Raw genomic sequence first — 20557 nt, 5'->3', positions numbered from 1 at the left:
AGGCAGGGCAGCTGGTGGGTTGATATAGTAATTTGTGGGCTGAGACTAATTGGAGGAAGTCTAGTTGATTAGGGAGTTCTAGCCAGTTTATAGCTAGTAGGGAGGAGCAGTGGTGGGAGGAGGCTTTTGCCTTCGTGGCAAATCTGGAGATTTTGTTGTAGCATACTTCTAGTCTGGAGGTAAGGGTGGAGGATAGATTAGTGAGTAGAGGAGCACCATAAAGAAGGGATGGGAGAAGGTAAGTTGTGGCTAGGGTCAGTCTAGTAGAGGGAGAGAGGAAGAGATTATTCCTGTAGAGTAGGCCGAGTTTTATGTGGGTTTTCTTGATGTTGAGCTGGATATGGGCATTGAATTTTAGGTTTTCGTCAATGATGACTCCCAAGAGTTTGGTGGAGGGAACAATATCAATGACAGAGTTGTTGAGGCTGGTAATTTGGAATGAGTTTTTGTCAATGTGGGTGGATTGTGAGGGGGAAAATAGGAGGATTTTAGTTTTGTTGGCGTTTAGTGAGAGGTGGTTTTGGTGCATCCATATTTCAGTGGTTGAGAAGGCAGATTGAGTTAGAGTCTTGAGTTTAGTTTGGTTGGAGGCATAGCAGATGAGAGTGGGGTCATCTGCATATTGGACAATTTTGGTGAAGGGAATGGCTTTGTGGAAATCATTAATAAAGATGTTGAATAGCAGAGGGCCAAGAATGGAACCTTGGGGAACTCCTGTGGGTGTTGGAAGAAATGTGGAAGAGGATTTGCCCCATTTCACAACTTGGGACCTGTTAGAAAGATAACTGGAGAACCAGGAAAAAGTTTTAGGCGAGATGTTAAGGTTAGATAGATGGGTGTGTGAGATGGTATCAAAGGCTTTAGAAAGGTCTAATAGAACAGATGAAACTAAGTTACCAGAATCTCGGGCCGAACTGATAGTGTGTAAAAAGGAGAGAAGGGCTGTGTTAGTATTGTGTCCTGGGCGGAAGCCATGTTGGATAGGAGAGAGCAGTTGATGTTCAGTTAGGAATGGCAAGAGCTGTATGTGAATTCATTTTTCGAGAAGTTTGGAGATGGGAGAGAGGATGGCTATAGGGCGGAAGTTGGAGAAGTTACAGATTTTGCCACCTTTGTGGAGAGGGAGAATAAAAGCAGAACGCCATAGTTTTGGCACATATGATTCAAGAAGTGATCTATTCATCAGGATGCTGATAGGAAGAGCAACACTGTCAGTGGCAATTTTTAAGAAGGAGGAGGGAACGTTGTCAAGAGCATTGGTGCAAGGTTTAAGTTTGTAGAGAAATTTCTTTATGAGGTTGGTGGATACTGGTTTAAATTCGAAAATATGGGGAGTGGTAGGAGGTGGGGTGGGAGCTTGGGAGGAGGTTGGTGGGGGGATGTTATTTGGGAAGGTTTTGGTTAACTCAGCAATGGAGGAGGTGAAGAAGGTATATTTCCAGGTCAGATTTGCTAGTGTCGGGACAAGGGGGTTTTGTGGTACCAGGCTTGAGGAGGGTGTTTATAGAGTTCCAAAATTGTTTGGGGTTTTTTGTGCATTTTATTTGTAGGTGGTTGTAGTAGGATTTTTTATCTTTAATGGACTTGTTTTTTGGCTAGGTTTCGGAGCGGTTTGTATTTTAGTAGCAGTTCTGGCTGTTTGTGGTGGAGATATATTTTCCAAGATTTGTCTCTTTGTTGCATAATTTTCTTGGTAGACTTTGTAAGCCAGGGTGCTGTTTTGGCTTTAACCCTTTTGGTTTGTGTTGGAGCTAGGGAGTTTAGGATAGAAAGGAATGTAGAGTTGAAGAAGTCTACGGCTTCATCAAGAGGCAGTGTTTTTAGAGGGTTCCAGTTGATGAGCTTAAGGGAGGTAGAGAAGGTGGAGGGATTAAAGTTAGTTAGGTTACGGGTATGTAGGAGATGGTGAGACGTTGGGGAAGTGGTGGTGGCTCTAAGGGTGAATGCCGGGAGATGGTCTCCCAATGGGTCGGGAATGACACCAGATGTAGTAATTCTATTTGGGTGGGACACTAGTATCCAGTCAAAGATTGAGCCGGGGCAGTTGGTTTTGTTGGGTCTGGTGATGGTGTGAATAAGCTGAGTAAAGTTGAATAGGTTAACTGATAAGGTGGGATTAGGGTCTATGATTTTTTGCCAGTCTATATTTACGTTTCCCAATATGTAAGTTTCTTGTTTTATATTTGTGCAGGCCCAGGAGAGGAAGTCTTCTAAGGTATTGGTGTTATTGCCAGGGGGGATATAGAGGGAAATGATGCAGATAATTTTATGGCGGTTTAATTTTAGCTTGACAATTACTAGTTCAGCATTATGAAAGGATGGAATAGGAGTTGGGAAAGGTGTGATAGATAGATGATTAGAGTAAATTAGTGCTACTCCACCACCTCTTTTGTTTAGGCGGTCAGATCGGAGGCATTAAAATCCTGGGGGGAGTAATTCTGAGTCAGTTATGTGTGGTTTTAGCCAGGTTTCAGAGATGGCTACTATGTCAGGTGAGTTACGGTTGTCCCAGGCATGAAATAGTGTAGTTTTATTAGTTAAGCTTTGGGCGTTGATGGTGAGGAATTTGAGGTCTTTATTGGTAGATATGTTGTTAGAACTATGGTTATGGGTTGGAGAAGTGTTTGGTCCGGGGTTAGGATGGATGTCGCCTGCTAAGAAGAGGTATGTGAGAAGATGAATGACGTTTTTAGGAGTTTGTTTGGTTAGGTATGGATAGAGGGATGTGGATTTAGGTCTGTAGAAATTAGAAGGAATTTGGAAGTGTTTTAAGGAGAATAGTGAGGTGGGGTGAAAGGGGGTAAGAGAGGCGGATATGTTGTGGAAGTGATTTGAATGGTTGTGGTATGGAGGTGGAGGGTGTACATGGAGGTTTGTATAAGAGGTGGCATGATATAGAAAAAGTAGAATAAGGAGGAGTGTTATAGGGGTGAGAGTTGTGGAAGTAACAGAGGGCATTTGTGGTTTAAGATTGTTTTGAGGAGATAGGGATATGGAGGATTGAAGAAAGTAGGCTGGGCAGGAGGATATTGGGGAAGGACTATAGGGAAAGGGTTGGAGAGGGAGGAGTTATGCTGCTGCAGGTTTGGGCGTTGCCAAGGGGAGGGCTTGAGGGATGACTACAAATGTAGGACCACTGGGGTGTGTGGGAATTGGAGGTAGGGGAGCAGAGTGAGCCCGCAGGGCGAATGGAGCGGGATAGAGCAAAAGAGCAGAAGAGCCCTGCTGAAAAAGTATCAGCCACTTCAGGTAGGAACTGAGGTAAGTAAGAGCAAGTGTAGTAAAGCTGGATAGGAATGCTAGAGAAACAGAGTAACTCTGGGGGAGAGGAGAAAAGTTTAGTGGAGGGGGAGAGGAGAAAAAGTTATGGGATAGTAGGCTGTAGAAGTGTGTGGGAGAATGAAGAGGGAGAGAGTAAACAGAGGAAAAGCTATTGTAAAATTAGAGTAGGAGTATGCAATGTGGGAAGGTGCTGCCACCTAGTGGTGAGTGGAGACTAGGCAGGCAGAGAGGCTATGGGGAGACAGAATGGAGCTAGAGGCAGAGGTAAGAAAATGTAGAGGTAAAGAGTGAGTGAGAGGGTAAGTCTCCAGAGGGATATAAAAAATGGAATGAGAGGTTAGAGGTAGTGAGTTAGTGGGGGATCTTTGTGGCCTGCGGTAGGCTGTTGAGTCACACACACTGAGGCACATATGTCTGTAGTCTATATACTTAAAGAAAGAGGAAAGAAAGGGAAAGCATACTTCTCATGACAGGAAGACTCAGGAATAAAGACCAATAGCACTGAAAACAATAAACTTAGATTCCCTATTTCGATGTTAACATTTTCTGTGAAGTCTTTAAAAGGAATTGGAACATCCTGAAAGCAGTGGAAGAGCTAGAGGGAGTGATAGATGACACACCTAGCTTTTAAGAACAAAAAAATCACAAACATCAATTATGCTATAAAACACAAGGGACTGGAATGAAGAATATCTCACAGAGATGAGGCACTTACATATGCAGGAAATGTACAGCCTGCAAATATACATATTCCTGCAGTACCTTTAGACATCCACAACTGCATTTTGAGAGTCAAGCAAAATGTTATGCAGACTGCAGAACCAAAAATACAGTATATTTTAATTTCTGCCAAGTCTGCAAAGTTTTTTTATATAGGGAAGACTAGCAGAATGTTAAAGGATCTCATACTAGAACATGTCAGGGGATATTAGTAACAAGAAGGACACGAGTGCCTTGGCCAAACATGTGGAAACAGAAGGGGCACAGCACACATTCAAATTCCTTGTACTAGAGATTCTTGAAGAAGGGGTTAGAGGGGATATAAGAAATAGGACTGGAGCAGCATAGCAAAGGTGGATTATGAGGCTGAATGCTGATAATCCACCAGGGATCAACAAAGTTGTCTCATTAAAAACCCTTCCTCAAAGCAAAGGCACATAGACATTAATTGTAGTAAGAGAAAGCATCATATTTCTTTTTGTATTTTTAAATAAAATATTTGTAGGTTCACATTTTTATGTAACAAGGTTTCTGTCACAGAGTGTGAATATTCTGAAGGTTTTAAAAGAAGTTAGTAATGGTACTGATTGGATAATTGTATTTTAAATTAAGTTGAGCTGCTTATTGGACGAGTATGTGTTTAAATAAGATAAGTTAGTAACAGTGGTCTGATGAAGCGGTCAGTATGATCGTGAAAGTGCTTACTCATTTCCAGTACTTTTTTTTAATAAAGTTGTGTTTGCTACAGCCGTGGTGGTTTGGCTCAGCTTTTCTACCTGGAAGCTGGGAAGGGAGCCTACAAATAGAAAATGAAGGATAATCCATGTAACCATACTTGACCCACAACTCTTAACAATTACATTGTCATATTTCCTGACAAAAGTCTTCAAATTTGAGAAGGTTGGTAAAGGACTACATGGCAGAACTCAGACCAAGACATTCTGAGCTTGTCAGAAAGTAACCGGTCATAATGACGGACATCTTTATTTAAAGGGGAAAAAAAGGATGCAACACAACCATTCCAATATTTCTAGTGAGACAGATAGTGGAGAAGAAGCTGGAGACAAGGAGACAGTCCAACCAGGCATTCCTAGACTTGGAGAAAACATTTGACAAGATCACAAGAAAGCTTATTTGGGCAGTATAATGATGGTTCTAAGTCCCAGACACATTGGCAGAATTACTGCAATCCATGTACAAAGACCCAGTGACACAAATACAAACATTCAGAACCACAGAGTCCCAGTAGGTATGGATATGCATCAGGGGGTTCAACTCTGAGCCCACTGAAGCTCATACTGATTATGGACTACAATTGTAAACAGGTTGAAGGACAGATCAACAAAGATGCTCATGCAGATGATGTGGCACTACAAGCAGATGCTGAACAGAAACAGAAATTTCAGCAAATGATTGGGGAATGGAATGCAAATGTGAGTACAAACAAGACAGTGGTCATGCCAGCAAATGAGGAAATCAGAGGGTAGAAGGGAAAGTAATGGAACAGGTTAACAGTTTCAAGTATCTGGGTGGGATGAACAACAAGAAAAAGTCGGATTAAAGCCAGAATCAGAGGCACTGCAGGGAAATGGCACAGAGTGTCAGAGGTTGTGTGTAACAGAAGAATGCCAAATAAGCTGAAAACTAGTGTGTGCAAAACAGTGGTCCAACCATTACTTCTGTACGACACAGAGAAGGCAGAGCAGTTGAAGTTAAGAGTTGATAGGAGATGAAATGCTTGACACAGGTGGTAGGGTGCACACTGTGATACAGACAAAGAAATGGCACCAGAGCAGAAGTCAAAGAGGTTGCAATTAAAGAGAAGGTCAAAAAGAACATTGAGGCGGTTTGGGCTCATGTGCAGGAATGTAGAAGATGATATGATGAAGCAGACTTGGTAGTCAGGAAGAAGGCAAGAGGAAATGAGAATGTCTAGCCAAGAGATGGATGGACTGTGTGAGAGAAGACCTCCAACAGTCAAGAATGATTGTCAAAGAAGGTAGGACAATGGCAATGAATTGAGAGAGGAGGTGACAGTTGACACCTTACCTCTACGGGGAAAGGGAGATTAATGATGATCTTTACTTAAAGATGGCAGTGCTTTCCACTATCCTGACAGGCCACTAGTGACAGAATCATAACATTTTGACCATACGTAGAGTAATGGTTGCAAGAATTATGTTTCTCTATATTCTGGCAGTTTGCATAGAGGATTAAGGTTATGAATTTTTATCAAGAAGCATTTTGTATTCTGCAGCTTGATTTTCCCAGTTTCCATTTGCCTGCTGTATGACTCTGGGCAAATCCTTCCTGGCCCTCTATTAATCCAGTAAACAAAATGTATAAATAAATGAATAAAGAAAAATGAAAGGCTGCTGGATGAACAGGATAAGTGGTACAATGGTAAGAAAAGAAAGACATGTCAAAAGCACCATCTATTTAAGGGTAGTTATTTACAAGAGACGTAATTAACATTTACATAACTGAGTGAGGTCTTCTGTTTTGTTAAAGATAAACAAGTTTTCATCTCTTAAATGCTCAGGACACTAGTTCTGAGTACCGTCATTTGTCAGAGATGCAGGAAGCTTTTAAAGATGAACAATTAGAATAGGAAACACACAGAACAGCACTGTCAATCTATAGAACGTACATTTCACCTGCAGGAAGAGAAGGGTCAATTTAAAGGAGAACCACACCCACAGACTCAATAAAACATGTTTATTTCATCACGATTTGGCGTTTCCTACATTTTAACACCACTTAGGGACTATTTACAGGTTTTTGAAATATTTTTTATATGTAATTTCTGAGTCTGACCACATGGGGTCTGGCATCTTAAAGTAATTCTGATTGTTTAGGCTGCCTCTAGGTATACCACAATGCAGTGCTTGTCTGTAAAAGAATTACATCATGCAAGCCTCTTTCTTCCTAAAGCTCCTGTCACTGCACTGACTTTACATGCATACACTGCTGTCTTTCATTCAGTTTTAACATTTCATGCCATTCAATGTCTACTTAAAACACAAACAGTGCAAATGTCACAGAACAGACTTTCAAAGTGCTTTTTACTGCCGCTTCTTTTTAGAATTGCTAAACTGCAATCGTTTGAGAAACAGGAATCGTACTACTTTGACTCATCTCCCATCCCCCTTCACACCTGACTTCCCTAGCTGTCAAAGTGCTAACATAATTTGAGCCGTTACCTGCTGTGATTGACAACTCGCAGCAGGAGACTTAACTCATGTACTGTTTCCTTGTTCAAGCCTTTACTTTCTGTATGGGTAGGGGAAGGACCAGGGAGCGGTGACATCATAACATGGGTGGCTTTTTAGGACAGTCATGGTAATGTCAGTTTGGGGAGGGAATTGGCCAGAAAACTACCTGTATTCAGTGAACTTGATGACATCAGTGAATTGGAGACTGCAGCAAGCTTTTCCACGGTGGGATAAAAGTTTTTTGAAAGTGAAACCACCACAGTACAGTTAGGCACTGTTCTAGTGGAGAGACACAGTCAATTTAAAATATTTTTAAATGCCATATTATTATTTATTCATAGCAGGGACAGTAAATAGGGAGAAAAATGACAAAGACGTTGAGCATTTAATAATAAAATCACATTGTTGTTTAAAATAAGAGTTTAAAAAAGCAGATACTTGACAAAAACAAAATAGCATTTAATTGTGTACTATGCAGTAAGAGACAGCAAAGCATAAAGTATCATCGTAAAAAATATCAACAGTCTGCAGAGGACAAAAAAAAAAAAAAAAAAAAAAACAGCTGAGGAAGTGTCCATTGTGACTGCCGCCTGTCACTGAGAAGTAAATAATCAGTGTCCAGCAGCAAAAGGTAAAGCAGCTTTGTTTCGCTCTGCTGTCAGTTCCTCTCAACTCCGATTTTGGCTCTGCCCTCCTAACTTTTTTGGTCTTCTGGTAAATCACTGACTAGTACAGTTCGTCAATAAAGCCAGACATGAGCGTTTCATACTCCGTATTGTTTAGAAAATGCATGCCAATAAAGTTAACAGAACAGCAGATTTTGTAAGAGAATGTTAGCAATATTTAAAAACGCTAAGTGCTTTAAAGTATTTCAAAGTCAGTAAAACATGTCACACTTCTGCACTTTTTTCCATGTAACTGATAACAAATGGACCAGATGAAGCTCCCTGCACTACAAAGAATTATCATTGGGTCATTGATCTAAACCTTTTATTGTGTGTTCTCGACAGTGTCTAGATTCACCTTCAAGCATTACTCTTAAAGAGAATTTCCTGGCATCTGTCTCAAAAACATAAGCTGGTTGTGATCGGAGATCCAGTCACAATCCTCATTGTAAACAAGTGAGTTGGAGTGACAAAAGAATATGCTGTATCTGAATGCAGACTGTACACCAGAATTGTATATATTTACATAACCAGCACTGCATTAAAACAGGTAAAGTAATGACTGTGTTATACCGCAACATGCCCAGATTTACATCTGCTATACCGAACACTCAAAACTGTGTGTAATGCAGCAAGCATCTCCTTCAACTATGTATGTCACGGCTAATAAGGATCTGCATGAATCAGTCCACCATTCTAGTTAACAAATACAATAAATAAACTACCCCACATGCTGTCATTCATTATTACACACTTAGGCTTCTATTTTCTTCATTTAAATGGGTGCAGCTATGCATTTACAGCAGTACCTTAAACAGCGCTGCATTGTACAAAATCAATGAATGAATGAAATATATTGACTGTATTATACATTAGCAGTATATGAAAACATTAAGTACACACTCACAAACCTTTCACTAAGCTTGCACTGTGCATGCAGAAATGTTACATAGGTTGCACCTACCTACTACAAAATTAAATGACAAACAGCTGCACTAGTCTTACCATTTTCTCCTTTGGAAGAAAGCCATTCCCATGCATTGTTCTCTTTCATGAGTGCACACACTACAGTTTTCCCAAAGTTATTCACATCTCGATAAAAGCATATAGCAAGCAAGCATATGATAATAGGTGCTTAACCACAATATAGGTGTTAAAAGTTACTTTTTACGGGTCTACCGGCATTTCTCAGCATTGTAAACATAAAGGAATGAAGAAAATGTCATAAGCTATGCCAGAAGACTGAAGTTAAAGTAAATGACATAGGATGGCTATATTTATATACTTCCCTGAATCCTATCACTGTCTACGTAATAAGCACGATTTACATGAAGAAAAAGAGAAGAAAAAAAAAAAAAGAAAAAAAAACACAATACTACTTCTAAAAGAATGCTTTGGTTTTTTACTCAGATTTTCGATTCTATGCAGTTAAAGTGCAGACTTTAAAACATTGCGTTCAAATCCTAGTAATACTTTTTCAAAGAGAAGCATTACCAGCAAATGGAATTTACAGCAGCAACTCTTAAGTACGCCCATAAATAGTTCAAATTAATTAAGAAAAACTAGATTCAGTAGAAACACCTCACAAGTAGCAAGAGTGGCAAAGGCTCCGGTGCTATGTTTCTTTTTCCATTTGAGCAAATGTTTTATCAACAGTATACACATCTTGCTCCCAAACACAACACAACAGCTATTAAAATAATGAACACTACTGAACTGTGTCTCGCAGTTAAGAATGCAGATGACAGTACCGCTCAAATCACCATCTCAAATCTATATAATACATTCATGAAGCATTTTCCTTTGCAATAAATTACATTTGTCAGTATGTTACTTAGTTTAAAGACAAAGAAGGTATCACAGTAAAAGAATTACCATTGTCATAATGTTTTTCTGGGAATATAAATGCAGATGTAGTGTTTATGTAAGCAGTCAGCATTGCCCGGGACACACACTAATTAATGTATATGCACGGTAGGTTTCTCTTTTAAGGCTGCCTGCATTATTTAATTTTATAGGGTAAGACAGTCATATTGCTCGTGCTGATGACTGAAAAAGAACACAATTATTGACAGTTCTTAAATAATAAAGTAATTCTCTCACAGTTAATTTATAAAAGGAGTAATCGTAGCTAAATTTGCCTTGTATTATTGAATGACTGCAATGGCAAAATATGTGGGATATAGTTGTGTGTATGTGTCATATTTCCATTTAGTAAAAGTCTTGCTGATGTTTGGGTAGAAGCGCACAGCTAGCTGTCAAGCTACCCTACTGCCATAACATTTAAGTACTATGCAAGGACATTACTGCGGTCCAATGTTCTCCATTATTGCTGAATAATGTACTGTAACTATGTTGTCTACAGCAGTCCCTAACCACCGAGCCACAAAGAAACTATTAGGCAGGGAGTGACAAAAAAAGTGAATGTATGTATGTACGTGAGTATACTTATGTTTCTGTCAGTGAGAGTGAATGCGTGCATGAAAGCAGAATGTGTGTGTGTGTGTGTGTGAGAGACAGAGGAGACTGTGTACGTGTGTATCAGTGTGAACAAGATCGATCGATCGAGCCATTATTTTACACTCTCCAAGCAGCGCTTTTGCCTTTTAGCGAGTGTAAAATAAAAATAAATTAAATGAAAAAAATGTGTGTGTGTATGTATGTTTCTGCCTGCGTGCGTGAGTGAATGCATGCATAAAGGCAGAACAGACTGTATGCGTGTATGTTTCTGTATGAGTGAATGTGTGCATGAAAGCAGAACAGTGACTTGTAGCTTATTGGCCGTTTTGGGCCATTTCCTCTCTCTTTCTAACCCCCTGCTTTAAAGCCAGCTTTTGCGCTTGTAATTTAAAAAGTTTGTCCTGTTTGTTGCATTTACCTGTTGAGGCTACACACTCAAGTGCGCTAGCCTGTGTTACATATTTATTGCATTTTCCTGCTGTTTGTTGCAAAAAAGAAAAAAAAAAATTTATCCTAGTTTCCCGTCCTTCCTGACCTAGAGTAGTCCAAATACAGGCTTTGCTGTATTCTGGACTTTTGGAAAGTTCCTGTGTTGCCCATTTCCTTTCTTGGATAAAGGAAGGCTTCTTTGTTCACCAGTGGCAGTGGGGAGCTTAGAGCAGCCTATCTATCCCTGGAGGAGTGTTCCCAGCACAATAATCTGGTAGTCTATTGGCCGTTTTGGGCCAATTTCTAGCTCTTTCAAGTCCCCCTGTATAAAACCCGCTTTGGCACGGTTTTTGCGCTTACTACTCAGCCAAGCTCCTCGTGGTCCTGCAGAGTGGTGCTAGCAGCAGAGAGGCTAAAAGAGCGACTGCTAACCTGATAAAAGTGTTTTTTTGCTGCTACTACCTGGGCGACTGTCCGATCTAGCTAAACTGCAAGTATCTCTGCTTCTTGAACTATTTTAAACTGTTTAAAGTTGTTTTTGCACCTGCACTTTTAAAGTTTGTCCTGTTTTGCATATACCTGTTGAGGCTACACACTCAAGTGCGCTAGCCTGTGTTACATATTTATTGCATTTTCTTGCTGTTTGTTGCAAAAAAGAAAAAAAACAAAAAAATTATCATTGTTTCCCGTCTTTCCTGACCTAGAGTAGTCCAAATACAGGCTTTGCTGTATTCTGGACTTTTGGAAAATTCCTGTGTTGCCCATTTCCTTTCTTGGATAAAGGGAGGCTTCTTTGTTCACCAGTGGTAGTGGGGAGCTTAGAGCAGCCTATCTATCCCTGGAGGAGTGTTCCCAGCACAAGAATCTGGTAGTCTACTGGCTGTTTTGGGCCAATTTCCAGCTCTTTCAAGTCCCCCTGTATAAAACCCACTTTTGGCGCGGTTTTGCGCATAGCGCAGCATCGGGCAGCTCTGCTTAATTGGGTTTAAACCATTCTCGGCTCCACAAAGTCTGCTCTTCACTTTTTCCCTTAGAAATGATCTAGTTCTCATAATAAACACCCTATTCATAGTCTAAAGCCTGGCACTTGCTCACTAAAGCAATTATATAAGTCAGCACTAAAAAATTAAAAGCACTACACCCTCACAAACTCCCCTTGAGTACCTTGTTCCCCCATTGGCCCTTTTTTTCAATTATAAAGGAATTCCCACTACTATTCTAGCATGTCCAATGGTCAGTTGTCAATCTCCTCTCCGGTCCAGCTGCTGAATCTGGGAATCTTGAGGCAATGTTACAACTGCCTCATGTACACAGACAACCCTCTCCTCCTCCCAACAAATTCCAACACATGTGAGAGATGCAACCATATAGCCAAACTGGAGGCTAAGCTCTCTCAACTCAGTAATGGCGTAACCAGTCAGGAGGAGAAGGAAACCACACTCACTACAATTCCAGTCTCACATAGACCTACCACAACAGCAAACCAAACACAAACACACAAAAACATACTCAGAGGCTCTAAATAAAATTCTGCCTAAGCAGCAGAGACCTCCAAAGCAGACAACCAAGCAACCGCTACCCCAAAACAAAACCCGTGCAACACATAGCTCACAAAGCCAGAGTGACGAACAGTCACAGCCCTTAAGGCTAAACAACACACCTGATACACAGGCACACTGACGTCCCGCTCACCAGGCTGAACAAGGAGAAGGTCACGGTGAGCTGCCTGTCGGGCGCTAGGATCCGCCACATAACACAAGCACTCAGGTCACTCCAAGGCAAGTACAAATATGACTCAGTCATTGTCCATGCTGGTGTGAATGACCCGAGACGTCCCCTGGACTACATGAAAAGAGACATAGAGGAGCTCTCTTGAGCATGTAGCCCATGCCGGTATGACCCTGACCTTGAGTAGCATCTTACCCTCACCAAGAATGATGCCACAATATGAAGACAAGATGATCAATTTCAACAATTGGCTTAAGTATTGGTGTCATTCAAAGGGGATCCAATGCCTGTCAGCCTGGGATGACATGCTCGACAAGCCACGATGCTTCGCTAGGGACGGCTTGCACCTATCACCCCTGGGCTTTCAGATATTGGCAAAGGCTCTTGCCACCCCCATAGTGCCTTTTTTAGGCAAGGCTCAAAAGACAAACCCACCTCCATAGATATCACAAGGGATAAGAAACTAAGAGTAATGCTACTCAACGCCAGAAGTCTAAACCTCAAGATGCACGCACTCAAAACTCTCCTTAGCATGGAGAACACTGATATCTGAGCAGTAACAGAAACCTGGTTCAAGGCTCCCGAGAGCACCCCAGCACTACCAGGTTATACCTCATACCATGCTTTTCGGACCCAAAACTTGGACCGAACCACAAAAGGAGGGGGGAGTATCAATATTCGTCAAAGATACCCACACCTCCAGGTTGGTGGCACAGCAAGAAGCATCAGAGACTATCCATGTGCAACTAACAGTGGGTAAAACTGCCTTCCAGTTCATAGCCTGCTACAGACCACCCTCCCAAACCCAGGAACCCCACTCGGCCTTCCTGAGAGCACTGGAAAATATGAAGGTCTCTCCAAATACCATTATATTGGGCGACTTCAACTACCCAAACATAGACTGGGAGCATTACTCTAGCTCCAACACCCTAGCCCAAAGGTTCCTAGAATTTATAAACTCAAATGCTATGGAACAACTTGTTACCACTCCCACAAGAGGGGAAAACATACTGGACCTGATCATCACCAACATGGGGGCTCTATGCTCCAGATCAGAAGTGTATCCCTCACTGGTAAGATCAGACCATAAACTAATCTTACTGGATATTCACATCCCGACCCCACCCCCTGCCCAGAAAACCACAGTGAAAAACTTCTCTAAAGCAAATTTCACACTCCTCAAAACCGAGGTGGAATCCTTCAAAGCCCCCGGGCCTGTGGAAAATATGGCCCAGACCACAGAATCCTTTATAAACGCATTCTATAAACACCTTCAGGAATGCATGGATCATGCAATCCCAAATAAAACCAAGACCCAATCCTCCAAAGGCAGGCGTCCTGTCTGGTGGACCCCAGCCATAAACAAACTATACAATAGAAGGAGGAAGCTACTACATGATAGAGCAAAATCCCTAAACGGGAAGGCATCTCTGATCAGTATTAGCAAAAAACTACGGGCACTCATAAAATCGTCTAAGGCCAGCTTCGAGAGAAAAATTGCACAGGACACTAAGGATAATCACAAGGCTTTCTTTAGTTATGTTAGGAACCTGGGTGGGAATTCCCAGATATGCTCAGAATTAGTTCAAAATGACAAAAAATACACCGAACCCACAGACATTGCCAACATCTTAGCTGACAGGTTCAGCGCAAACTCCCCCCCCCACCAAAAGGGCAAATATCTATCCCAGCAGAGTGCTGCCCCCCTGACATCTCAGATGCTCAGGTAAGAGCCGCCCTCTCCCAAAGCACAAAACACAGCATCAATGGGACCAGACGGTGTCCAAGGCTGCGTCCTACATGAACTCCAAGAAGAACTAAACCCAAACATAAAACTACTGTTCAATCTCAGCCTTACTAAAGGATATGTACCCAAAGAGTGGCGTACAGCAACAGTGGTCCTTCTCCACAAAGGTGGTGCCTCAACGGATCCTGGAAACTATCGCCCCATAAACCTGACTAGCTTGGTCTGCAAAGCTATGGAAAGGATCATCATGGACCTCATAAATAAAGATAATGGGGACCTACAGACAATGGATCCTACCCAGTTCGGCTTTGTTAAGGGCAGATCCTGCCTCTTAAACCTGGCCGATTTCTTTGAAACGATCACCAAGGCCATTGACGAGGGAAGGTGGTCCACACAGCCTACCTGGACCTCGTAAAAGCCTTTGATACAATACCCCACTCGGGCATTATAGATAAGCTCACCAGCTTAAATATAAACCCCTATGTCACTAGATGGGTTGCAAACTGGCTCAAGGACAGAAACCACATGGTTAGAATTGCTGGAGCCATGTCAGACTCCAAACCAGTTACAAGTGGCGTCCTACAAGGCTCAGTCCTGGGACCTCTCTTGTTCGGTATATATTTCTCGGAGGTACAGGCCAACACAAAAGGACTGTGGCTGACCAAGTTCGCAGATGACTGCAAACTAGGCGCCATAATCGACTCTCCAGCCGACACAAGCATTCTACAAAAGGGCCTCATAGAAACAAACAACTGGTGCCAGAGCCATGGCCTCAAGCTAAACGCCAAAAAGTGTATAGTCATCCCCTTTGGCAAAAACAAAGTGCCCACAAATTACCACATAGGTGGTAATCCATTAAGTACGGAAGAAGTAATTAGGGACCTAGGGACCCAAGTTGATGGCAATCTCTAATTTGAAAACCACGTGGCCAAAGTGGTTAGAAAAACATTTTATATAGCCCACCTAATCATGACGGGATTCACATCTAGATCAGGGAAGGTCATCGTGCCTCTTTACTCATCCCTCATCAGGCCCATAATAGAGTACAATGCCCCTTTTGGGATGTACCTTACCAGACACCTGCAGCAACTGGAAAGACCCCAATAGTACCTCACCAAGAGGATCAAAGGGCTCAAACAGATGCCATATGCTGCCCGGTTAAAGAAACTCCAGCTCTACTCAGTGGCATACCGCCTGCTCAGAGACAATCTGTGCCTGACGTATAAAGCCATGTCCAACCCGGAATTAATGGACATGCTGCACCTCAGAAAATCAAAATCCCATCGAGCTACGCGCTCGAGAGACTTGAACCTCAGCACTGAAATAAATAGGACATGCTGGAGGGACAGATTCAAAGCCCAGAGGCTCCCTTCACTCTGGAATAAAATCCCAGTCCAGGTTAGGCAGAGTCCCTCATTGACTCTCTTCAAGAGGAATGTTGATGAGTGGATGGGAGATCGTAGGTTTACCCCGGGTATCGCTTCTGTGTCACTGTTAAACAAAGGCACAGTATACTAACCTCGAAAAAGGGCATAGCAAAATTCATTTAAAATGGGTGGCGAAAGCCAAACACACTCTGGCTAGGCTTATAAATGCCCTAGGGCAGAGAGCCTAGTATGAACCTATGAACAGAGAGAGAGAGTGTGCACGCACACATGTGTAAGTGAAGGTGTGCATGAAAGCAGAACAGACTGTGTGTGTGTGTGTGTGTGTGTGTGTGTGTATATATATATATATATATATTTGTTTTTTTTTTTTATTTTATTTTACATTTGTTAACCAGGAAAGTCCGACTGGATACATATCCATTTTCAGCGGAGGCCCGGGGAGAAAAGCTTCACATTGTGAAAAATTTAGTAACAATAAAAATGTAGGTTACAAGATATCTAAAATTTAACAAAAAAATCTATTTACAAAAGTTTAGTACCACTTAAAAAAATGCAGGTTACAAAGATCTCTAGAAAGTTAACAATAGGTCAAAGACAAAAATCATATAAAGGTTACATATAGATAAGAAATAAAAAACGTTGCTGAAGCAGTAAATATGCAGGGAAAACAATCTTTTAAGAGAGGTGTGTCTGTAAGATAAGCATTTTCAGTTAGAATGTAAGGAAGATGAAATAGAGAAGGTAGTTTAGGTTGGAAGGATTTTAATTAGTGTGGGCAGAAATAGTAAGTTATAGAGGGAGAAAAGTGTAATCACATTTGTGAGCTAAGTTTGGTTTAAGTTTCTTGGTGTGTTTTTTCTATATGTTTCTGTCTGCCTGTGTGAGTGAATGCATGCATGAAAGCAGAACAGAATATGTGTGAGAGACAGAGAGACTGAAGAATGAGAGCAATCCCTGACGGCAGCAACATCACTTAAGTTTGCATACCTCTCGACCAAACCTCTCACACAATAAATCTGGGCAGAGCCACAAATAATAGGGATAGATTTTAAATATTGCTCTTATAAACTTGGAAAGTTGCTAGATTCAGAAAATGACTTCCATAAGGTTTGAGTACCATGAGACCAGACCTCTCAACCTCACGCCCAATAAATCTGGACTGAGCCACAAATAGCAAGGACAGATTTTAAATATTGCTCTTATAAACTTAGAAAGTTGCTAGAGTAAGCATCGAAAACCATGCTTCCATTTCCAACATCCTATCTTTATGAAGCGGGGGTTTCTGCAATGACAGCAACCAAAACGAAATTACGAAGGAGACTAAACATAACGCACTTCTGGTGTTACTGTCTCCCATCACCCCTAGATGGGACCTCTTTGTAGGGAAACAAGCTCAGGGCTCCCTTTGATTTTGCGTTATGGTGAGCTACATTTATTATGCTCTATTTTTATGCGCCCGCGATGGTCGATGGGTGAGAAAATTGTCTTAAATGAAAATAAAACCAGCCCTTGGTGCAAAACAGCCTGGAGACCGCTGGTCTACAGGATGGTCACTACTAGGTAGTTACAAAGCTAGATAGACATTATATGACTACTACAGCTGCTCTATCTTGTTACGTTGAGTGTTAACAGGTTGCAGCTCTTAGAGATGTGTATACATAGGAACATGCAATGCGATGTAAACACACTACCAATGCTCTTTACTATGGCAACTTAAGCTCCTAAATCTATATTTAGGAAATAAAATGCACCAAAATGACAAGAAGGCTCCAGGGTATAATGCAAACACCACCAATGTTAAAATATGAAACGTACACTGAATCTAACTAATATTCCATTAAGGACCCACAAGATCCAACTTATACGAATAACAACAAATCGTCAGCCAGTTAGTTCCCACTATTTTGATTAGAAACTCGTGCTTTTCTGTTTTGAACCAAAAGCGCGAGATTAAATTCTAAAACACTAATGGGAAACATATGAATGCATACCAGACCAACTAAACATATACACTTATATAATATATTAGCTTACTACTTACTAAGAAGTCTCTTCACATATAACAAATTACAACGGTTACAATTTGGAGCGGAAAGTTTTGGTCCCTGATTGGTGAACAGACTTCTGGCGTCATCTCCTTCCTTGGGCAATTTGCTTGAGTCATTAGTGTGCGCAGCTGTAACCATGTGAAAGGAGCCGGATGCGAAGTTTTACAGACTTGGGTAAATACCGTTGTGAGTTGTGTTGGGGTTGTTGTCGTTAGTTGTTTTAATGTGTTTTAGTAGAGGGGTAATCGTGGTATAGGCGTATGTAATTTCACTAAAAATGTGAATTTACGGCACTGTCTGGTTATGACATTTCCTTTAAAGATATATATGTCTTTATTTTTTGTAGTTTACTAAGTATATCTTTGCTGTATGCATTTTGTTGGTTGTAGCCGCCACTGTTATTGGAGCGGAAGCTGATTTGGGGAGCGTTTCTTAACAGGGTTCTATTTAAAGAGTTATTTATTCATTCATTTAAAAAAGCGCTGTATAGTAAAAATGTGTTTTTGCCCGTTTTCCAGATGTTTACAGTTTACTTTTGCAATATATATATATATATTTTTTTTTCTCGTCATCAAATCGTCATAGTGATCCATAAATACCATGTATATTAACCAAGATGTGAACACCGAGCTTGTAGATACGTACATTTGCTTAGATAACCTAGTTCTCTTCGCAGGGAAATGGACATTCAGTAGTACTGAAAAAAATAGGTCTCTGGTTTTGTTTGTTGTGATTAGGCATACTTCTCACCTGTTCCTGAGTTTTGGTTTGGGTTTTTGTTTTGTCCGTCTTGATTTGGTGAGAAAAAGTTCTTGACTTTTTATTTAATAAATAAATGCAGTAATTAGAGCAATAGACTCGCATTACTTCAAAATGCCTTTCCCGGTTTGTCCCTGATTCTGGAGGTAAGAGGTTGAGAGCAGTGTTTTCCTTATTGTCTAGACTGCAAGCAAGCATATAAGTAAATAAATGACAATGGTACTAAACAGGTTTTCTTGTGTGTTTACAGTGAATTATCTAGCTGATTAAACCTACAACTTTTCTTCTGCTACTTCAACTGCATTAAATACTTACAGCTATTCTGTGTCTGCTGTCAGAAGTACTAGGGTGATGTGTTCACTCTCAGCTGCTCAGGTACCTCATTGAAAAGAATCTGCTGTCCCCCATACAACCCCATTGCTCTCAATTCTTAACCCTATAACTCACATTGTGACAGTGGGTCTAGATTGTCAGCGAAATGTAAATACATCAAATACCACTTCATCTACCCGCTTTCAGTGAAAGTGGTACTCCATGAACAATCATTGAGAAATTTTTCCCACATTAAGTAACCAGTGGGCCATCTTCGGGAATTTGCACTTTTCCCCACTATAGTGTGATCTCAGAGTTGGTATCTTAGTTAAGGGTGTGGGGGGCACAGCCCCCCCACCAGGGTGGGTTTTAAATCTTTCTGTTTTTATGCAATCGTTACATTGGCCCACTGGTTACTTACTGTGGGAAAAATTTCAGTATAATGATTGTTTGTAGAGTTTCACTTCAGCTGAAAACAGGTCGATGAAAGGTATGGGATGTATTTACATTTCGCTGATATAATGTATACGTGTGCCAATAGTTTTGGCAACTTTCCTGGACCTTTCCAAATCATTTAACAGTCTTATATCCCCTACTGTATACGACCATATAGCTGTCTAATGACACACAAGCTACCTTGATGACAGAAGCCAATGGCAAACCGCATACTCTACCTTTTTTTTTCTTGTGAATATAGGTGCTTTTTGAGGATCTATTCTTGGTCCTTTTTATTAATCAATATAATTATTGGTAACTTGGCACACCACATCAGTTTCATCTGTCATTCATTCAGTGTGCCAATGATTCTACACTCATTTTCTCAGCCCCTTCCTTGTGTGAATGTCAGTCAGTCACTTAAACTTTATACTCTTTTCATTCAAGTGTTGGCTGCAACAATCTAACCTAATACTTAATGCTGAAATATTAAAGTTATGCTTTACTTTTTGCTGTACAAAAATTGGAGAATTAAACACTAGTAATAGTCTTGAATGCCAATCTACTAGATGCCCAACATGTCAGTAATGCCACTAACAAAATTAATTTAAAATTGGGGGCTTCTACAAATCCAAATATTATCTGACTGAGCATGCTTGAAAATCAGCTGTCACTGACAACCTATTTCCTAGTCTACTTTATGCACTTCCCATATTCACCAGTACACACCCGGTTTAGCTTTTGTCCTGGTCCTCTGCTGAAAAGGGGTCTTGGGTGGCCCAGTCGGACTTTCCAGTAAACCAATACAAATGGATAAAAATAAATATCACTTTTGTATTTAAAAATATGTTGGCTTGCCCAGAGGGGGAAGCTTGTATTTAAAAAAAAATATTGCTTATTGGCTATGTAGGAACTCTATTCTGAAAGCCCTAAGTGGACATACTGGTGAACTTGCCCCCCCACACACACGCAAAAAAAAGTCAACAGTGCTATTCCCCATTTGAAAGCCTGGAGTGCTGAGCACATGCCACTGTAGCCCCCCCCCCCCAAAAAAAAATCCTCATCTGGAAGCCCTAAGTGGGCATACCACTAAATTGCCCCACCCATCCAGAAAAGTAAGTAGATGTTACAGTATTGAGTACAGTTAGAGCGACAGTCCTGTACAAGAAAGATCCCATCTTTGTAAATTTAGAATTTACAGGTGAGACTGATTACAGTATAGATATGTAGTCACAAGAATGTACACAAGCTATGTATTGCAAGTCAGACCCGCAGTTTCTACAGTTTCCTTAGGAAAATCAAGAAATGGTAAGCTAATATCACTTTGAGAATTTTATTACTATTTATTTAAGATGGGTATTTTTTACCT

At 40.9% G+C, this 20557-nt stretch overlaps 2 protein-coding genes across 5 annotated transcripts in view; one reads left to right on the top strand and one right to left on the bottom strand.

The window, feature by feature from the left end:
• The window catches only part of MIS18BP1 (MIS18 binding protein 1), a 2747318-nt gene extending 2729462 nt beyond the window's left edge, over nt 1-17856 (bottom strand). For 2 of the 3 annotated variants that reach the window (XM_044074258.1, XM_044074259.1), the window contains exon 1: nt 17676-17749. Coding sequence is in view for 1 of the 3 variants with exons in the window: in XM_044074260.1 (XP_043930195.1) it covers nt 17676-17820 (145 nt within the window). In the remaining 2 variants the exon portion in view is untranslated. Of the gene's footprint in view, nt 1-17675 lie in introns of all 3 variants that reach the window. The other variant, XM_044074260.1, reaches the window with a different exon arrangement.
• Nucleotides 17789-20557, top strand: part of LOC122804421 — a 246200-nt gene continuing 243431 nt past the window's right edge. The window contains exon 1 of one of the 2 annotated variants that reach the window (XM_044074262.1): nt 17789-17856. The gene's annotated coding sequence lies outside the window, so the exon portion shown is untranslated. The other variant, XM_044074261.1, reaches the window with a different exon arrangement.

The sequence above is a fragment of the Protopterus annectens genome, chromosome 6.part0 (genome assembly GCF_019279795.1).
Source record: "Protopterus annectens isolate FY-2018-M chromosome 6.part0, PAN1.0, whole genome shotgun sequence".
Lineage (NCBI taxonomy): Eukaryota > Metazoa > Chordata > Ceratodontiformes > Protopteridae > Protopterus > Protopterus annectens.
This window is presented reverse-complemented; position numbering and strand designations above follow the sequence as displayed.